Raw genomic sequence first — 18764 nt, 5'->3', positions numbered from 1 at the left:
GTTGTACAAAAGAAATTACCACATTTTAAATCAAATATACTTCAATACAACTTTAAAAAAATAAGGAAAAAAAAAAAGGTTTCTGCTGTGGCGCATCAGGATTGGCAGCATCTTGGGAGCACTGGGATACAGATTTGATTTCTGGTCCAGCACAATGGGTTAAGGATCTGGTATTGCTGCAGCTGCAGCTTAGGCTGCAACTGTGGCTTGGATCTGATCCCTGGCCTGGGAAGACCATGTGTTGTGGGGCAGCCGGGAAAAAAAAAGAGCAAGCGAGCAAGCGAGCAAAAGAATAAGTATGACCAACAAAAATTTAACCTAGGGTTTTTTTTTTGTCTTTTTGTCTTTTTAGGGTCGCACCCATGGCATATGGAGGTTCCCAGGCTAAGGGTCCAATCGGAGCTGTAGCTGCCAGCCTATGCCAGAGCCACAGCAACACCAGATCCAAGCCATGTCTGTGATCCACACCACAGCTCACGGCAACACCGGATGCTCAACCCACGGAGTGAGGCCAGGGATCGAACCCGCAATCTCATGGTTCCTAGTCAGATTCATTTCCACTGCGCCCTGATGGGAACTCCTAACCTAGGATTTTTAACCCAAACAGAACAATTTGCTTCTACGACAGGTTTTCCCTCAAATTCTATGGAGATCTACAGGCTGATCTTGGGAGGTATGTGCCTATTAGCTTCAGTCATTCACATTTACTTTGCTTATGCCCTGTCATTAGGGTTGGGCAGAAGCCCTTTTTGTATTACATCAAAAGGCAGGCCTGGAATTCCTTTCATGGCTCCGCAGTTAACAAACCCAACTAGGATCCATGAGGACTGGGGTTTGATCCCTGGCCACCCACAGTGAGTTAAAGACCTGGCATTGCTGTGGGCTGTGGTGTAGGCCAGCGGCTACAGCTCTGATTTGACCCCTAGCCTGGGAACCTCCATATGCCTCAGGTGCGGCCCTAAAAAGTAACAAAATCATAAATTTAAAAAAATTAAACAACAACAAAAAGGTAGGTCTGTTCAAGAAATGTGTAGTAGGTTTTTTATTGAGCTATGTGGGGAGTAACAAAGAAGTCAGAATAGCAAAATCAAGGGAGACAGGTAAATTATCACCAAGAGACATTTTCTTATCCTTAGGAAACCTTTTTTTTTGTCTTTTGTCTATTTAGGGCTGCACCCACGGCATACAGCGGTTCCCAGCCCAGAAGTCAAATCAGAGCTGTAGCTGGTGGCCTACCCACAGCCACAGCAATGTGTGATCCGAGTTGCGTCTGCAACCTACACCACAGCTCACGGCAATGCTGGATCCTTAACCCACTAAGCGAGGCCAGAGATCAAACCCGTGTCCTCATGGATACTAGTTGGGTTTGTTAACCACTTAGCCATGATGGGAACACCTGGAAAACATTTTTAAAGACCAAAATTTTGAGCTAGTTGACTAATTTAAAACTGAAATTTTTAAATTAATTCATTTTATAATAGCACTCTTAAAAAACACCAATAGGAGTTGCCTTATGGCTCAGCAGGCTAAGAACCCAACACTGCCTCTAAGGATGTGGATTTAATCCCTGGCCTCACTTAGTGGGTTAAAGTTCTGGCGTTGCCACAAGCTGCAGTGCAGGTTGCAGATGTGGCTTGGATCTGGTGTTGCTGTGGCTGTGGTGTAGGCCTCAGCAGCCGCTCTGATTCAACCCTTAGCCTGGCAACTTCCACATGCCATGGCTGTGGCCATAAAAAGAAAGAAAGAAAGAAAGAAAGAAAGAAAAAAAAAAACAGGGGAAAAAAGCCCACAATAACATTTAGCATACCCGATTAAAAATATCAAGAAACTTGATAATCTGGTATTAGACACAAAGTTAATTTTTTTCTTCATATCTATGGCATATGGGCTTATAATATGGCATCTACCCTTAATGATTAAATTAAATATTACTGAAAGATGGGAACTTTGAATACATTGGTAAAAACAAAAACTCATAATTAAAATGGCACAAATGTTACATGAAATGTTTTAACAAAACTAAAATAAGGGTTTGCCCGTGAAGAACAGAAATGTGACTTACATATACTAAAGGTGAATTCCAAACAGGTATTATAACAAAGACAGGAGTTCCCGTCGTGGCGCAGTGGTTAACGAATCCGACTAGGAACCATGAGGTTGCGGGTTCGGTCCCTGCCCTTGCTCAGTGGGTTAAGGATCCGGCGTTGCCGTGAGCTGTGGTGTAGGTTGCAGACGCGGCTTGGATCCCACGTTGCTGTGGCTCTGGCGTAGGCCGGTGGCTACAGCTCCGATTCAACCCCTGGCCTGGGAACCTCCATATGCCGCGGGAGCAGCCGAAGAAATAGCAACAACAACAACAACAAAAGACAAAAAGACAAAAAAAAAAAAAAAAAAAAAAAAAACAACAACAAAGACAAAATACAACATTTACTAAACTAGTACATGCTAGATACTTTAGAAATGTTGCCCCGGTATCGACAGAAATACTGACAATAAAAAACAGAGGAAAAAAGGATATTTTAAGTAACATGAGGGCAAATAACTTATCTTCACTTACCCAGTGTCCCACAATGAGTAAAACCTGCCACTCCATGGTGCAATGTAACCTTGGAAGGAAAAATGCAGAAGAAATTAATCTGCCTTTTCATTGTTTTTGTTTTATTGGTTTTATGTTTGCTGATTTTTACGGATTAATTTAATCTAATATTAAAAGAATTTCAGGTTTTTTTTAAAACAGGTGACAATGTATTTCACACAGCCAGTCGTCAGATAAAATAACGTTAGGGATCAAATTTAAAAATACCCATGGACATTATACCTCCAGAGAAATACAAGCTGATAGATAAAACTGTACAAAGTTTCCCAACTTTTTCTTAAACTTCTAGTTGACTAGTAAAATAAAGCTAAAACATTATGATAGTATGCATTTAAAAAGGGAGAAGCGTCCAGTATGCCAAATTTAGATAAATAACAAAGATGATTTTAAAATTTGTGCCTTTTACTGTTATCAATTAATTCTTCATGATTTTAAGAGCTAAGCTGGGAACATTAATTTGACAGACAGAATACCTTCAGAAAGAATTTGACTTGTTTCTAGTGTCTAGTAAAGTGAGGACTAGAAAGTAACTCAAAATCCAGAAGCAGGTTAAAACTGATTAGACTGTTTAGAAGCAGGAGATAGAGGGAAGAATGTATGAATAAAAGGAAGGGTAAACATGCATTGTTAACACTGAGAAGCTTTGAAGTTTACACATTTTGGGCCTATTCATCTATCAGGAGAAGGAAGCAATTTATTAGAACTGAAGTAGCAAAATTAAGATACTGCTAAAAAAAAAATCAAAATTTATAGGGCTATTCAGATTTTAAAACCTTTTACTATTAGTTCCATACTCTTTGTAAAGAATACAATCACTATATTTGACTAAGAAAAATGAAACATGTACAAAATTTGAAAAAGAACTAGCTTTTGCAACAACCTAGAGACAAACAAGATACACATCATACAGGTGATGACACCTACCTGTATAAGTCAAGTAGATGACACTAAGGAACACAGCTCCTGCAGCTAGTGATACACCTAAAAAGAATAGGGTCTGGAACTCTTGTTTTGTTAATCGGTCTCTCAGATACTGCAAGAAAGCATAAGCTTGCAGCAATGCAAAGACACCTAATTAAAGAAAAGGTTCATATAAACATATCAACAAAGCACTTTTCCAAGGACATTAAGAAATATTAATTTGGAAGATATTCTTAGACTACATTTACCATTCATATCAAAGACTAGTCATTTGATCTGACATTTCCTTTGTCAAATGGCACTCAACCAATTAATATATCCAAAAATTCTGTTATACATTTTTTTTTTTTCAAAAGGATCAGATTTCCCATTCATGGACTAGGCAAGAAAAATCTCATTTCAATAACTGAAGCATCTTTAGGCACATTAAATCCCCTCAGTTTAGCAACATGTTTTCCAAGAAAAAAAAAATTAAAATATTGTTAAAAAAAAAAAATCCTCAGACTTACTGAAACATAGAAATAACCTGGATCAGAAGACTCCCGATATATATATGGTTACTATTTATAATATATAGTTGAGTGATAGAGAGAACCCTAATTCATCTGGAATATTGGTTTTTCTTTAAGAAAATTTAGTAGTAAGTTTTTTTTTTTTTTTTAAAGACTGTTAAGAAATGGTTCCTTTTATTTTAATTAATTAATTAATTTACATATTTTGGCTGCACTTGTGGCATATGGAACTTCCCAGGCCAAGAACTGAATCCATGCTTGCTTGTATGCTTGGATTATTTATTTATTCTGGCTGCACTTGTGGCACATGGAAGTTCCCAGGCCAGGAATTGAATCTACACACTGCAAGTGCAAAGCCAGATCCTTTAACCCACTGTGCCAGGCCAGGAATGAACTCACGTCTTTGCTGTAACCTGAGCTTGCTACAGTAGGATTCTTAACCCACTGTACCACAGTAAGAACTCCAAGGGTTATTTTTTTAAAGTTCATTTTAGGATGGTTCAATAAGTATTATTAAATTTTTGGAATATAGGAAATGTAATAATGCATATGCATAAAGAGTCAGGTGACTGTATATCTACAGGGACATTGCTGCAGATCTTTACATACTCAAAACTGAGTATATATCTCTCTCACATTTCTACCTGGTACTTTTACAAAATCAAATTAGAAGTACTTCACAGATTTTAAAGTGCTGTATCACAGTAAGGTGTGGGTTCTGAACCTTTTTTGCATGGAGGGTGGAGAGATGTGGGTTGGGAGGTGGTTAAGATTCTCACTGTGAATCTCATAAAGTACTGATATTTATAAAATGTTACACCCACTGACTTCCTATGCGTCATGGACCTTATATGAAAAATCTCTCATAAAGTTTTATTATTAACAGATCTCCCATTATATCTTGTTATTTGTGACCCAGATTAAGAATGGGCAAGCACTCTACTTTAGGGAAGGGAATTATATGACTTTATAATCAACATAAAAGCCATTAATTCCAATTAGCAGATAGGGACAAAATATTTTAGTGAGATGTAAGGAACATAAAAAATGTTCCATATAAATTTGGTGAAATGAAAACTCACTGGTACAATAACTTGGTGTATAGATACACTACTATTTAATATTTGTTTATACAAAGCAAATGTTATTTAGTGTTTGCAGAAAAGGATGTTTTGCCTTTTCAAAACAGCAATGGCTGGGAGGATAGGTACTTTTAGGAACACATTATCACAAAGTTCAGTAAATCCTATGATATTCCTATTTTACAGTGGTGATGTTTTAGAAACAGTAATGATGAAAACTAGAAACTAAAATAAACCCTAAAATAACCCTTCATTCCCTTGGAGATTGGCCAGTCATATATTCATATACTTTTTACAAGAAAGAAAATATTTTTCATACCTGCAGCTGCCATGTGTTCACTTGTTCTAATGGGCTGAAATCCCACAAAGGGTATCTGCATGGATAATATTAAGCCCACAATATAGAAAGTGCTATATGCTATAAAGACAAAATAGGAAAACAAGGATAATTTACTAGTAGCATTAAATATTTTAAATATAAATAGACACATATTTTCAGCAAAGGTTTAACTGAATTTATTTTAAGAAAAGAATATTTTGTTTGTTTGTTTGGTTTTTTTGGTCTTTTTAGGGCCACACCTGTGGCATAGGGAAGCTCCCTGACTAGGGGTCAAATTGGAGCTACAGCTGCCAGCCTACACCACAGCCACAGGAACGTGAGATCCTGAGCCATGTTTTGAGACCTACACCACAGCTCACAGCAACGCTGGATCCTTAACCCACTGAGCGAGGCCAGTGATTGAATCCGCATACTCATGGATACTAGTAGGATTCGTTTCCACTGAGCCACAATAGGAACTGTAAGAATAGAATCTTAAAGTGATTATTCTATTCGATACATAGTTGATGGTTAATCATACATTATAAATCATGACATTCTTTCTGCCATTACAAAATATTAAGTACTTTGTTTTACAAAATTATCATTCAGAACAGTTTAGGAGAAAAGTGCTGTTTTCCTTTCCCCAAAATGGAATCAAATTTTTAAAATCTATCATTAATAATCAATGACATGAACCAATGATATATATGTATATAAGTAACATATAAATGATACAAATAAACACCATTTCTCTTGGCATTAACCCAAAGTATGCATGACCAAAGGAATACTTACCAGTATCATATATGAACAGCTGCTACTGTCTCAAAAACTCTCAAGTATGTCACTCCCTTTTTATAGTCTCTTAACACTTTTTGTACAGTACTTAACCAGTTAAAAAAAAAAATCTTACAATCATTCACTAATTTTTCTGTGATTAAAGAACAAAAAAGAACTAAGTACACAGAAGTTAAGCCATAAAACAGACTAGTTATTGCATTTATTAGGGTCTAATGAAACTTAATTTACTCTTAGCATTGAATATACTATAGGATTCTTGGCTTATATCAACCTAAATGCATGGGCAAATTGAGGAAGCATTATAATTTATATAATAGTCTTGTTTTTGCATTTAGGTGTTCACAGATCACTATCAGACAAGTTGATGACAGAGAAAGTATTCGGAATCACTGCAATTAAAAATTATTTAGAAATGAAGTTAAAACTCATACGAAATAAGGTTTTCTTTTTTTTTTGGTCATTTTAGGGCCACACCCCCAGCATATGGAGGTTCCCAGACTAGGGGCTGAATCGGAGCTGTAGCTGTCAGCCTACACCACAGCCACAGCAACATGGGATCCAAGCTGCATCCAAGCTGCATCCAAGCTGTAGCTGTCAGCCTACACTACAGCTCACAGCAATGCCAGATCCTTAACCCACTGAGCAAGGCCAGGGATCAAACCCACGTCCTCATGGATACTAGCCGGGTTTATTAACCACTGAGCCACGATGTGAAATGTTAAATAATATGAAAATTATTCCATTTATAAACCTTATTCATATCACTTTATGAAGCATAATCAATATTTAGTTGCTAGCAAATAAAGCACTCTATTGGAAAAAAACAAAAGAGTTCCCATCATGGTGCAGTGGTTAACGAATCTGACTAGGAACCATGAGGTTGTGGGTTCGATCTCTGCCCTTGCTCAGTGGGTTAAGGATCCGGTGTTGCCGTGAAGCTGTGGTGTAGGTTGCAGACATGGCTCGGATCCTGCGTTGCTGTGGCTGTGGCGTAGGCCGACAGCTACAGTTCCAATTGGACCCCTAGCCTGGGAACCTCCATATGCCGCAGAAGCGGCTAAAGAAAAGCCAAAAAGACCAAAAAAAAAGCAAAAAACAAAAGACTGCAAGAGAACCGTTACAGCAGACATATCCACATGCTACATACTGCAGAGCACAATATACAGGACATACTTCTCTTCACCTACTCAGTTAAGAAAGAATGCTTAATTGCTTTAAAAAAAAAACCCATCTATAGAAGATTTATAAAGTATGGGTTAATGGTTCAAATGTTAATTTGCCTTACAAGCTGTTTGATGAGAGATGACTACAGTCTTAGGAAAAGGATAAGAAGCTCAAGTAAATTTAATAAGAAGGACCAATGTATGAGAATAAAGTTTCTGATGACCTCAAACTAATAAAGAACTGGTTTAGAGGCAGCTGCAGAAGTAACCCATCCAGTAATGTACTTTGCAGACATATTAATGTTGGAATAGAATTACCCTCCATAAGAGTTAAATAAATAAAAGTTTCTATGTCACATATATTTGAGCTATCAACCTATTTGGTTGATAGGTTTAATATTATGTTTCTTTTACAAACCAGTCTGTGTAAAAGCCCAAAGAATCACAGAGGCAGAAATGGTGGGGTGGGGGAAGACAAAGTTACTCTGTTATCTTGAACTTAACGACAAAATTTCAGTTTTCTCACTACAGAACAGGGGTTTGAAAAACATCTGATCTCCCCCCGCCTCCCCGTAATAAGCTAAGATTCTACAATCTAGGCCTTTTGGATACCTAGAGTTGAAAAAGTAAATCTCAGACAAACAATGCACAAAGGCACAATTAGACCAAGCCTGGAGTTTCCGTTGTGGCTCAGTGGTAATGAACCCAACTAGTATCAGTGAGGATGTGGGTTTGATCCCTGGCTCCACTCAGTGGGTTAAGGACCCAGCATTACTGTGAGCTTTGGTGTAGGCCAGCAGCTGTAGCTCTGATTTGACCCCTAGCATAGACACTTCCACATGCCACAAGTGCAGCCCTAAAAAGACAAAAAGACAAAAAAAAAAAAGAAAGCTCGAGAAAACCTTATGTCATTTATGTGTTTTAATTATAGTTAAGTCAACTTACATCTCAACACTATAAGCACCTCTAAGGCTGGATTTCTCTTTCTTACAAATGAACAATGAAAAGTTCTAACACAGCCACAGAATTTGGATTAGAAATGAAAAATGGCAAATACTGAACAAAAAGAGTAAAGCCTTAAAAAAAAAAAAAAACCCCAAAAAACCCCAAGATCAGAGTTCTCATTGTGGCTCAGTGGGTTAAGAACCCAACATGGTCTCCATGAGGATGTGGGTTCAATTCCTGGCCTCGCTCAGGTTTAGGATCTGGTGTTGCTGCGGCTGTGGTGTAGGTCTGCAGCTGCAGCTCGGATTCGACTTCTAGATGGGGAACTTCCATGTGCCACAGGTACGGCTTTGTAAAAAGAAAAACAAAAAACCAAAAACAACACTGAGGTCAAAATCACACATAATCATTTTAAAGCAAAAAATATAGGGGCATTTAGAACATTCACAGTGCTGTGCAACCACCTAATCTCTCTAGTGCTTAAACATTTTCATCATCCCCAAAGAAAAGTCCATACGCATCAAGCGGTTGCTTCCCAATCCCCCTACCCCAGTACAAGGCAAACACGAATCCATACCTGTCTCCAGGGATTACTGGTTTGTTCTTAATTGTAAAAGTAATATATTGTTTGAAACAACAACAGTAAAAAGTAAAGTTCCAGCCCATTTTTTTCCCTTTAAGTCACATTTTCCAGAAATAATCACTAGAAGGCACACATGTCACATTCTCTCTCTTAAAATGGGACTTTACTCTGCTTGATAATGTAAGAATTTCAGCAATCACTTGCTTGAGAACTATCAATGAAGTTTCCTCTCAGGAATTGCTCAAGCCCATTTCTAGGCATATTCAAAAAAAGACTAAACCTGGTAATATTTTCATTTCAACAGTTTTATGCAACTTTGCAGAGACATTTATTGTTATTATAAAAAAGAAAACACTTTATACAGAAGTAGATGCACTAGAGTTCAAGTTAAGAAAATGAGCAATGGAGATGAGTTCAAGAAAAAGAAGCACAATCTGATGAAATACAAGAAATATAAAAAAATGCCAGGTGACTTTAATTTGTAAACATCACCTTATAAATATAGTTAATGTCAAACAAAGCTGGACTAACAGAAACAGGCAAGTTCTGTGTTTTACCTATGAATATTTCTCTATCCAAATTAACCTCATTTATACCTACTTATATGTACCAATAATACAAAGCTGATGTGATATATACAGTAATCCAAAGATAACCATTTTCTTTTAGGAGGACTAGACTCATGTCTTCCTTGTTTTTATATTTTTTAGATCACTGATACTGAGATGTTTACATAGAGGGATATATCTTCTCATAGTCCTCTTTAATACATAGATAAAAATTTTCATTGTTTAAAAAAGAAACGACAGGTCCCAAAGGGAGTCACCTGTGCTAAAACCAAGATTTAACACCTAACCCTAACTGAAGTTACAACCTTCCCCAGGAAAGGAATCCTACCTGATCAGTGTGGAATTTTCTGGTCAGCACCAATGAGGTAATTCTTTCTAACTGCCAACCCCCGGCCCCCAAGGAAAGATGAGGTAATCTGCCGCACAGACCTTTCCCAACCCCCACAGATAGGTATCTAAGCCTGAAAGACATTTTGGTTTATGAATACCTTGTCTTGCCTTTAAAATCCTTTCCCTTTCTGTGGCCCTTTGGAGCCTCTTTCTACTTGGCTAGATGCGATGCCGCCCAATTTATGAATTGTTAATAAAGCCAATTAGATACTTAAAATTTACTCATTGAATTTTGTTTTTTAACACTATTAAAGATTGCCTGCCAGGTAATATAAAATATAAACCATCACAAACTCATCTTGCTTAATACTGCCCTTCTCTGTGAACCTATAAAATTAGATATTTATTTCTATACATCAATTTAAATCCCATTTACAAACACAAAAAACATGTTTTAAAACACAAAAAATAACAATTAGATATACTACCACATTAAGAAATAGCAAACTCTCAATTCTTAAAAATAAACAGAATCTCCACTGCAAAATGAAAATGTTTTTTCTCCAGTCTCTGTACCATCGAATCTAACAATGTGTTCAAAAATTATCTCTTTAATTAATTCATACAGATTTAAGTTCATGTCTAGTGTGGTCAAGATATTCTAAAAATACAAAATCTTATTAAGATCAGTTAATTCTATCCTCTAAGTTAGATATCTAATTGGGAAAATCAGAGACAGACACAAATAACCACAATAAAATGAAGCAAGTACATGTGACATTGATGGGAAAAAAACAAAACAAAACTGGCTCTATAAAAACTTAAAGGAGGGAGAGATCTCTTCTTGATATGAGCACTGAAGAGGCCATTGACAACACCTAAACCCTTCTCTTATGTTCTCAGAAGACCTCAACAACACAAACATGCTGCAGTCTTATTCTCCAATTCTTCCTATGGACTCTTTATGAAACCTGACCAAACTACCATCCACATCTGTTACAACTTTCTATCCATCCATGTCAACCTACTTATCTTTTTTTTTCTTCTGGATTTTAAGTGATTTTATTGCTGCTGTTATCTTTAAATTAAAAGAATACAGCATTCCATCAAAGTCGTGAGCTCTATCTAAGAAAATGCACAGCACCAATCATGGTGTAAATCATTTATTACACCATGAAAATGTTACCACACTGCCATCCTGTGGAAGTACAGTTACTGGCATTCACTATTGCAGATCATATTTCCAGTGTGTCAGAATTCCCCCAAAATTACCATTAGGAAGATATATACAAGGCCTATTATTCTGTTTGATTATTTTTAATCAAAGAAGATCTCCTTGATTTGGGAAAAACAGTAATCTTCTAAAACAGAACCTAAACATCTTTTCACCGTATTTGTTTGGTTTGGGGGGGGGGGGGGTTTCTGGCCACACCCGTGGCACATGGAAGTTCCTAAGCCAGGGATCTATTCCGAGCTGCAGCTGCGACCTATGCCATAGCTGCGGCAACACCAGAGCCTTAACCCACTATAGCACGCAGAAACTCCATCTTTTCACCTATAAAGTACTTTATTTTTTTTATCCAAGGGTATGAAGTGGGACCAGACTGATAAAAATAAACAAACCATGGTCCTTGACTTAGGGTGTACAAATGAATTGTTCTACAAAATAAAATGCAATGAGAGGTCTGAGTTCCACAGAAATTTTGTTTTCAAGAAGCTCCAGCTAATCCCCAAACCAAATCCCTGACACAGCATTACAACTTATGTTGACAATATCCTTCATGCTTTTAAATGACTGCTGTATTTCCTTTTACTTCAAGCTAGAAAAGGTTTTGTGAATATTATATTCCTGTTAACTTTGCCCTACCATTATGTCATCTTAGCATTTCTGAGCTGCTTTATCTCCTGGTTGATATTTAATGGAAAGGGCTCACAAAATACTCTTTTGCTATCCCCCTTCTCTCTCAACCAAAAGAAACATTAAGTGAGGAAATACTTTAAAATTTTGCTTTTATTGTTAACAAATATGATTAAAGGCTTATAAGACTGTTGAAGCATTTGATTAATAAAGATACTTTACTGCTTGATTACTTGATTACTGTGGATGTTGGTAAATAAGCAGGATGGAAAATGCTAAGAAATTTACATAAATTAAAGCCTACAAAGTCCCCCAATCCCCCAACAAAAACAAAAACCCTCCAGGGATTTTCTCAACCAGCAAAGAGATATATATGTTAACCTAACAGATATACATAATGAGAACATAATTTTTCTTTTCCCAAGGACGATGGTCCTTGTAAACTATGTAGAGAATGAGTTTTTGAAACAGGTATGTGTAAAGGCAACAAGTGACTTGTTCAAAACAGTTGAGTGGACAGACAATCACAATTTTTAAAAACAGCAAATATATTTCGTTCTGAAATCTAAAATGAAATCAAGGATAGTACAGCAGGGAAAAAAAAATATATATATATAAGATTTAAAAGTATTAAGATGAGCACGATATTGTAAATATTTATAAGAAAAATTTTTTAAGTATAAGATGATGTTCCTTGGTAACTTCTAGAGCTAAATAGAAACAAGGACGGTGGGGTAGAGAATTTGAACACTTTGAAATTATCTAACTCCACACACATCCATAATATCCCTAAACCATTTTATTTTTGTTCCCTCTGTAAAGCTCTTCTAATATTTCTTATAAAGAGTCAAAGTAGTATTAATTGCATGTTTTTTCTAAAGTAATCAAAGAAATCCTATTTATCAAGTACAAGGTCTTTTCTCAATTCTCATCCTATTAGATCTTAGTGCTGATACTCAAGAAGAGCTGGTCACTGTTCACATTTTAAACTTTTACATAGAAAATACTCCCTTTTGACCTCTTTAATAAGTTATATATCTGCCTATGTTTTATTTTTCTTGGAGCTCTTCTTCCTCTTCCTGATTCGAGGTGTTTCATAAAAGTCTTCACCCTAATTCTATTCTCCTGACCATTACATTTTCAGGACCCTAAAATTTTTAAGTTAAACAAAGAAATTCTTAATTCCTCTCCACAATCATTTAAAAGTTTTTCTTCCCATATTGTTCTAAAACATAAAGCCAAGAGTTATTGTTTAGTCTATCATCTTCTTTTCTGCATTCCAATGATTGTTTATAGTGTATTCAGGGTAAAGAGATATATATCATAGATCTTCATCAACAGTAAGGTATTTATTTATATGGTAGGCACATGGTTATGCTGATTTTTTGCATCATGGTCTGTGGAACCAAAACATCTAAGTTTAGGCTTCAGCACCATTACTATTTACATGATCTTGAGCAAATTATGTCTTCTCTTATTTTCCCATCTGCTAAATGACAGCAACAGTACCTATTTTCACAGTGCAGTTATGAAGATTAAAAGAGTTAAATACATGTGAAGATAATTTGTGGTATATAAGGAGAACTTCATATATACATATGTACTGTTTCGGTGGTGATGTTATCAAGTATGCTGAAATGGCTATAAATATAATACACTATAAATTTTTGTTTTTCAAATTGATAAAATCCATACTCAAAAAATGTACCATTGAATGCTTTTTATTATATCCAAGAAGTTGTTTAACTATCACCACTGTTTAACTCCAGAACATTTCCTCACTCTCCCACTCAAACCCCATACTCATTAGCAGTCACTCCTCTACTCCCCAAATTCCTGGCAACTACTAAACCAACTTTCTGTCTCTAATCTGTTTGCCGTCTTCATGGATTTGCCTGTTCTGGACATCTCACACAGAACAAATCCTACAGTATATATGGCCTTTTGTGTCTGGCTTATTTTACTTAGCATAATGTTTTTAAGGCTCATGAAGTAACATGCATGGGTACTCCATTTCTTTTAATGATGAGTAATATTCCACTTTATGGATATACCACACTTAATCCCATCCATTTATCAGTTGAACACTGTGTTGTACTGACTTTTTGGCTATTACGAATAATGAATGCTGCTGCAAACATTCTGTGTAAATATATATTTTCAATTCTCTTGGGTATATAACTAGGATTGGAACTGTGGGTCATATTAAAAAATATGATTAAGTTTTTAAGGAGTCACCAAACTACCATGTTTTTCAATCAAGTAAATAAACGTTAAATTTTTTTGTTAATTGTTTTCCAACAACATTACTACAATGGAATAAAATTATTTTACTAAGACACTGGTTTCAGATCACAACTTGTCTCTGATTAATTCAACTTATAAAAGTTCTGTCCCTATCATGAGCTCTAATATTTGAGACACCATCTACTACTAAGCATCTTACTTAAAAGCAGTTTTAAAACCTGTAGAGAAAATTAAAATTCTGTTGAGAAAAGAATCTATGGTACGGTTTGAATGTTTGTGTCTTCCCCAAATTCATATGTTGAAAATCTAAGGGCCAAGAAAATGGTATTAGGCAGTGGCCTCTGGGAGATGACCAGGTAATGATAGCTCCAGGGATCAGTACCCTTTTAAAAGAGGCTCCAGAGAGCGGGTTCATCCTTTTCACCATGTAGGGACAAAGAAGGTACCAGCTATGAACAAGCAAAAGAGCTCTCACAACAATGTGAGCTTCCTGGTGCCTTCATCTTAGACTATCTTCCAAAACTGTGAGAAATAAATTTCTGTAGTTTATAAGCTACCTGGTCTGTGCTATTTTGTTATAGCAGCCTGAATGGACTAAGACAGTATGTTGCATATTATACAGAAAGGGTTTTCAAAAGTTTTTATTAAAGTGTTAAGGATGCTCAACCTTTTAGAGTGAGTAAGCTGAATCTGAATAATATGTGTATGTGAATGACAGAAATGCCCACTCTCTCAAATTAAAAAAAAAAAAAAGGTTGACACATATTAAATCTAAAAAAATTTCCATAAAAACAAAATGAAAACTCACTAAGGGAAAGGTGGTAAACGACACAGGTAAAAATGCCTGACCCTCCTATGAATACAAAAAGCAAAATAAAAGTAAAATTATTTTTACCTTCTCACAGGTAATACTGGACATGCGTGTTCAATGAAAAGACTGTATACTAAACACCTCTTGGAAGCTGACAGATATCAAAAGTCCAGTCACTTACCTATGTAGACTCTTTTGCTGTATCTCTGCATTAGTAACAACACAAATACATGCAGCGGAATAAGGTTGATAATAAACACATAACCACCCCAAGCAGAGACCTATAAGCAAAGAAATGGTAAGTTACACAATTTATATATTTGCTTTTTAAAATAAATTAAGTTCTGTCATGACAGTCTAAATATATAATTAGCAAATATAAACACTAGGATTTTTAACAATTTTGAGAGATACTTAAAAATGGATTTATATAACCTACAAATAATCTAATTTTCCTTAATTTTACTGATAATTAAAACACAATCCCATAAATCCAATATACTCTTCCGTATGTGTGCAAGATTTAATAAAAAATGAACAAAAATAGGTATGGCTGCTTTCAACATTTTCCAGGTTGTGAAAGGTTTACCACAGTTATCTGGGGTGTGGTTCTAAGCTGCATTAGTGGAACAACGATATACTTTTCTATATTCAATTAAGAAATGGTCGGAGTTCCCGTCGTGGCGCAGTGGTTAACGAATCCGACTAGGAACCATGAGGTTGCAGGTTCGGTCCCTGCCCTTGCTCAGTGGGTTAACGATCCGGCGTTGCCGTGAGCTGTGGTGTAGGTTGCAGACGCGGCTCGGATCCCGCGTTGCTATGGCTCTGGCGTAGGCTAGTGGCTACAGCTCCGATTGGACCCCTAGCCTGGGAACCTCCATATGCTGCTGGAGTGGCCCAAAGAAATAGCAAAAAGACAAAAAAAAAAAAAAAGAAAGAAATGGTCAAAGTAAATTAAACTTATTAAGAACATTATGATTTATGAATTGGCAAAAAAAAGTCTGTCATGAAGGTACAGACTTTTAGAATATAGATCATTAATTTTTAAAAGAAAAAAAAAAGCCTTTACTTCCCACCCCCTTTTTTGTCTTTTTAGGGCTGCAGGTGCAGCATATAGAAGTTCCTGGGCTAGGGGTTGAATTGGAGCTGCAGCTGCTAGCCTATGCCACAGCCACAGCAACCCGGGATCTGAACTGCATCTGCAGCCTACACTGCAGCTCAGGGCAATGCCGGATTCTTAACCCACTGAGCCAGGCCAGGGATTGAACCTGTGTCCTCATGGTTACCAGTCAGATTTGCTACCTCTGAGCCACAATGGGAACCCCAACTTCCCCATTTTTCATGATAAAATACATTGCAAGAAACTTCAGAGAATAAGAACAATGGATGTTAGCATCAGTCAACAACTCAGCTAAAAGCAATGTTCAGATGATATGAATAAGCTTTGAGATCCTCAAAATAAAAGGTGCTACTTTGGGTATAATTACTTTTCACTACTTTCTTGATTACAAATCAAGATCCCAGTTTAATGTTTAGCCTGTATTACAAAGCTGGAATAATTCTATTTATCAGAATATTAAGTATGCTCTGGTCTAAATCAATAAAGATTCTAAAGACCATGTTTATTCCAAACCAATAGAATTTATTAACTTTTAAGTACATTCAATAATAAGCAATAAGGTCTGTCAAGATCAAAGTTTTTACATGTGCTGTAGTAATTATAAGAATCATTTGTAACAAGGGTCACTTTAGGAAACTATATGTTACCATACATATTCTAACAATGCTGCCCTTGTTTAAAGCATTTTAGAACCACTTATGAGAAAATGCCTTCAGTTTATAATTTATAAAGAACATCAGTTTACTGCCCCAGTTACATGCTACTTTTCACCAAAAAAATGATTCTGAGCTCCAGTTTTAATTGATGAACTTCTCTGATTACTTCCAGAACTTAAGCCTAAACTTGAATGAGAATGGGTTTGCTATTATTACTGAGCACAACCGCACAGTATGTGCCGTAACCTTTAACCACTTTAAAAGAGGCATGAGTAATTTGAATGCATAAACTCCATGATATCTGTTTAAAAAACTAAAAAAAGTTACCTAACATTATCATTAATTTTCAGCATAAGACTACTATATAGGCTGTGGTATGGAAAAGAAAGGCATGAGATTGAAAAAATTATATTAAGTAGTTTACAAGTTTAATGTGACCATTATTTAGGAAAAAAAATAAACATTTGAAAAGCTTTTTGTTTTACTTGCTGCAAATATTGTATTTGAGGGGTTGAGTATTAGCCCTCCCCATACAAGGCCCTGAAGATGGGAGCAGGTTAGAGTGTGGCACTAATGAAAGAGAATACATTAAACAAAAGTTAGGATCTTAAGAGCCTACAGCAGAAAGGAAATGTAGAACTAGCCCTTAGCTGAGAAGAGAGTGACAAAGAGGTGGCACTGGTCCAGCTGCCAAAGGCTTGTTCGACTTCACACAGTTTCAAATATGAAATCTTACCATGTAGAAATACGATAAGCAGCAGCACATTGTCCAAAAAACTGACCCAGTTTTTACAGACTTTACCTAAAAAACAAGCAAGCAAGTGATATAATAAAAATATGCATAAATGTTCCTGCTGAATGAAAAAAGGTTAAATGCTTAGTAAACTTGCTTACTAAAAACAAAGATTATTTCTGAAAAATATTGAGGTTACACAGACATTTGGATCCACTTAATATATACATTTATAACACTGGACAGTAGTTAGACATTTTGGGAATAGTTTTGATATTTTTTTTGGGTCATGTAGTTGTTTTTTTTTTTTTTTCTTTTTTTGTCCTTTTGCCTTTTCTAGGGCCGCTCCCAAGGCATATGAAGGTTCCCAGGCTAGGGGTCTAATTAGAGCTGTAGCCACGGGCCTACACCAGAGCCACAGCAATGCGGGATCCGAGCCGCGTCTGCGACCTACACCACAGCTCATGGCAACAACCGGATCCTTAACCCACTGAGCAAGGCCAGGGATCAAATCCTCAACCTCATGCTTCTTAGTTGAGGATCAAATCCTCAACCTCATGCTTCTTATTTGTTAATCACTGCACCATGACGGGAACTCCGGTCATGTAGTTTTTAGAAGAAAGAATTATCTTAAAAAGAATGAATTATATTTTTCCATTTTATATCTTCTATCTTAAAATGATTAACATCAACAGATTTTTAACTAAAAATAAATTTGTTCAGTAAATCTACATTTGCATATGGTTGGTTTGCTTAGACATAACATCTTAATCTGAAGTTCTTCTTCATTTGAATGTAATCATCTATAGCTCACATTATATAATTATGAGCATACATTTTTGAGAACTTACCACCTAGAAATTTTCAGATACTACAATCAGTATCTTCAATAAATTTGCATTCTTAAAATAATTTCTAGAAGGTCTAATGATATGATAGTAAAATTCTCAATTACCCTGAACGGGAAAAACAACTTGCAATAAACGAAGATTCAAAAAGTTGACAAATCTATTGTTTCAAAAAACTAATCAAAGAAATAATTCCCAGGTCACAGTTTATATGTTCACCTGAAAAAGCAAAATATATTAGCACTTTCAGAAAACAGAAATGAAAGCTCTAAATACTTATGCCTAGAGCAAAGTGTCATCTTTAAGATGAATCAAGTGAGTGTCCTCAAAAAATAAGACTAAGTCCCATTATAAGCAATTCTGTATCGAAAGAGTTAGCTCTATGTTCTCACGGAAAGTTCAAATTTAAGAGTATTCTATCTTATTTCAAAGAATTCTTAACTTTCAAAAAATGGGCTTCTATTAGTACATTAAAAACAAACTACCAGTGACATCTACTCTTTGGGGGAGATTAAAATATAAGCCAAAAAAATAAAACAAAACAAAACAAAAGGGGGGGTGGGGGAGAAAAAGAGAAAGAAAAGAGACAGCCCTTAGAGCTGTATGAGACGGTACACTATGAAAGACTGCCTTGAATTCGACATTATAATATATGTCTGTGACAAAA

General features: G+C 36.0%; 1 protein-coding gene across 1 annotated transcript in view; it reads right to left on the bottom strand.

The window, feature by feature from the left end:
* Positions 1-18764, bottom strand: part of STT3B (STT3 oligosaccharyltransferase complex catalytic subunit B) — a 101804-nt gene that overhangs the window by 17436 nt on the left and 65604 nt on the right. Inside the window, exons 4-8 of the mRNA XM_003132088.7 lie at positions 17253-17318; positions 14922-15021; positions 5431-5529; positions 3521-3667; positions 2558-2606 (exon numbers count right to left, since the gene is read on the bottom strand). Coding sequence (XP_003132136.3) covers positions 2558-2606; positions 3521-3667; positions 5431-5529; positions 14922-15021; positions 17253-17318 — 461 coding nt within the window. The remainder of the gene's footprint in view (positions 1-2557; positions 2607-3520; positions 3668-5430; positions 5530-14921; positions 15022-17252; positions 17319-18764) is intronic.

Source organism: Sus scrofa, chromosome 13, assembly GCF_054392235.1.
Source record: "Sus scrofa isolate SSC_HxYL_T2T_F1_AM1 chromosome 13, Sscrofa_HxYL_maternal_Yorkshire_Landrace_v2.0, whole genome shotgun sequence".
NCBI lineage: Eukaryota > Metazoa > Chordata > Mammalia > Artiodactyla > Suidae > Sus > Sus scrofa.
The sequence above is the reverse complement of the archived record's forward strand: the minus strand, read 5'-3'. Positions and strand labels throughout refer to the sequence as shown.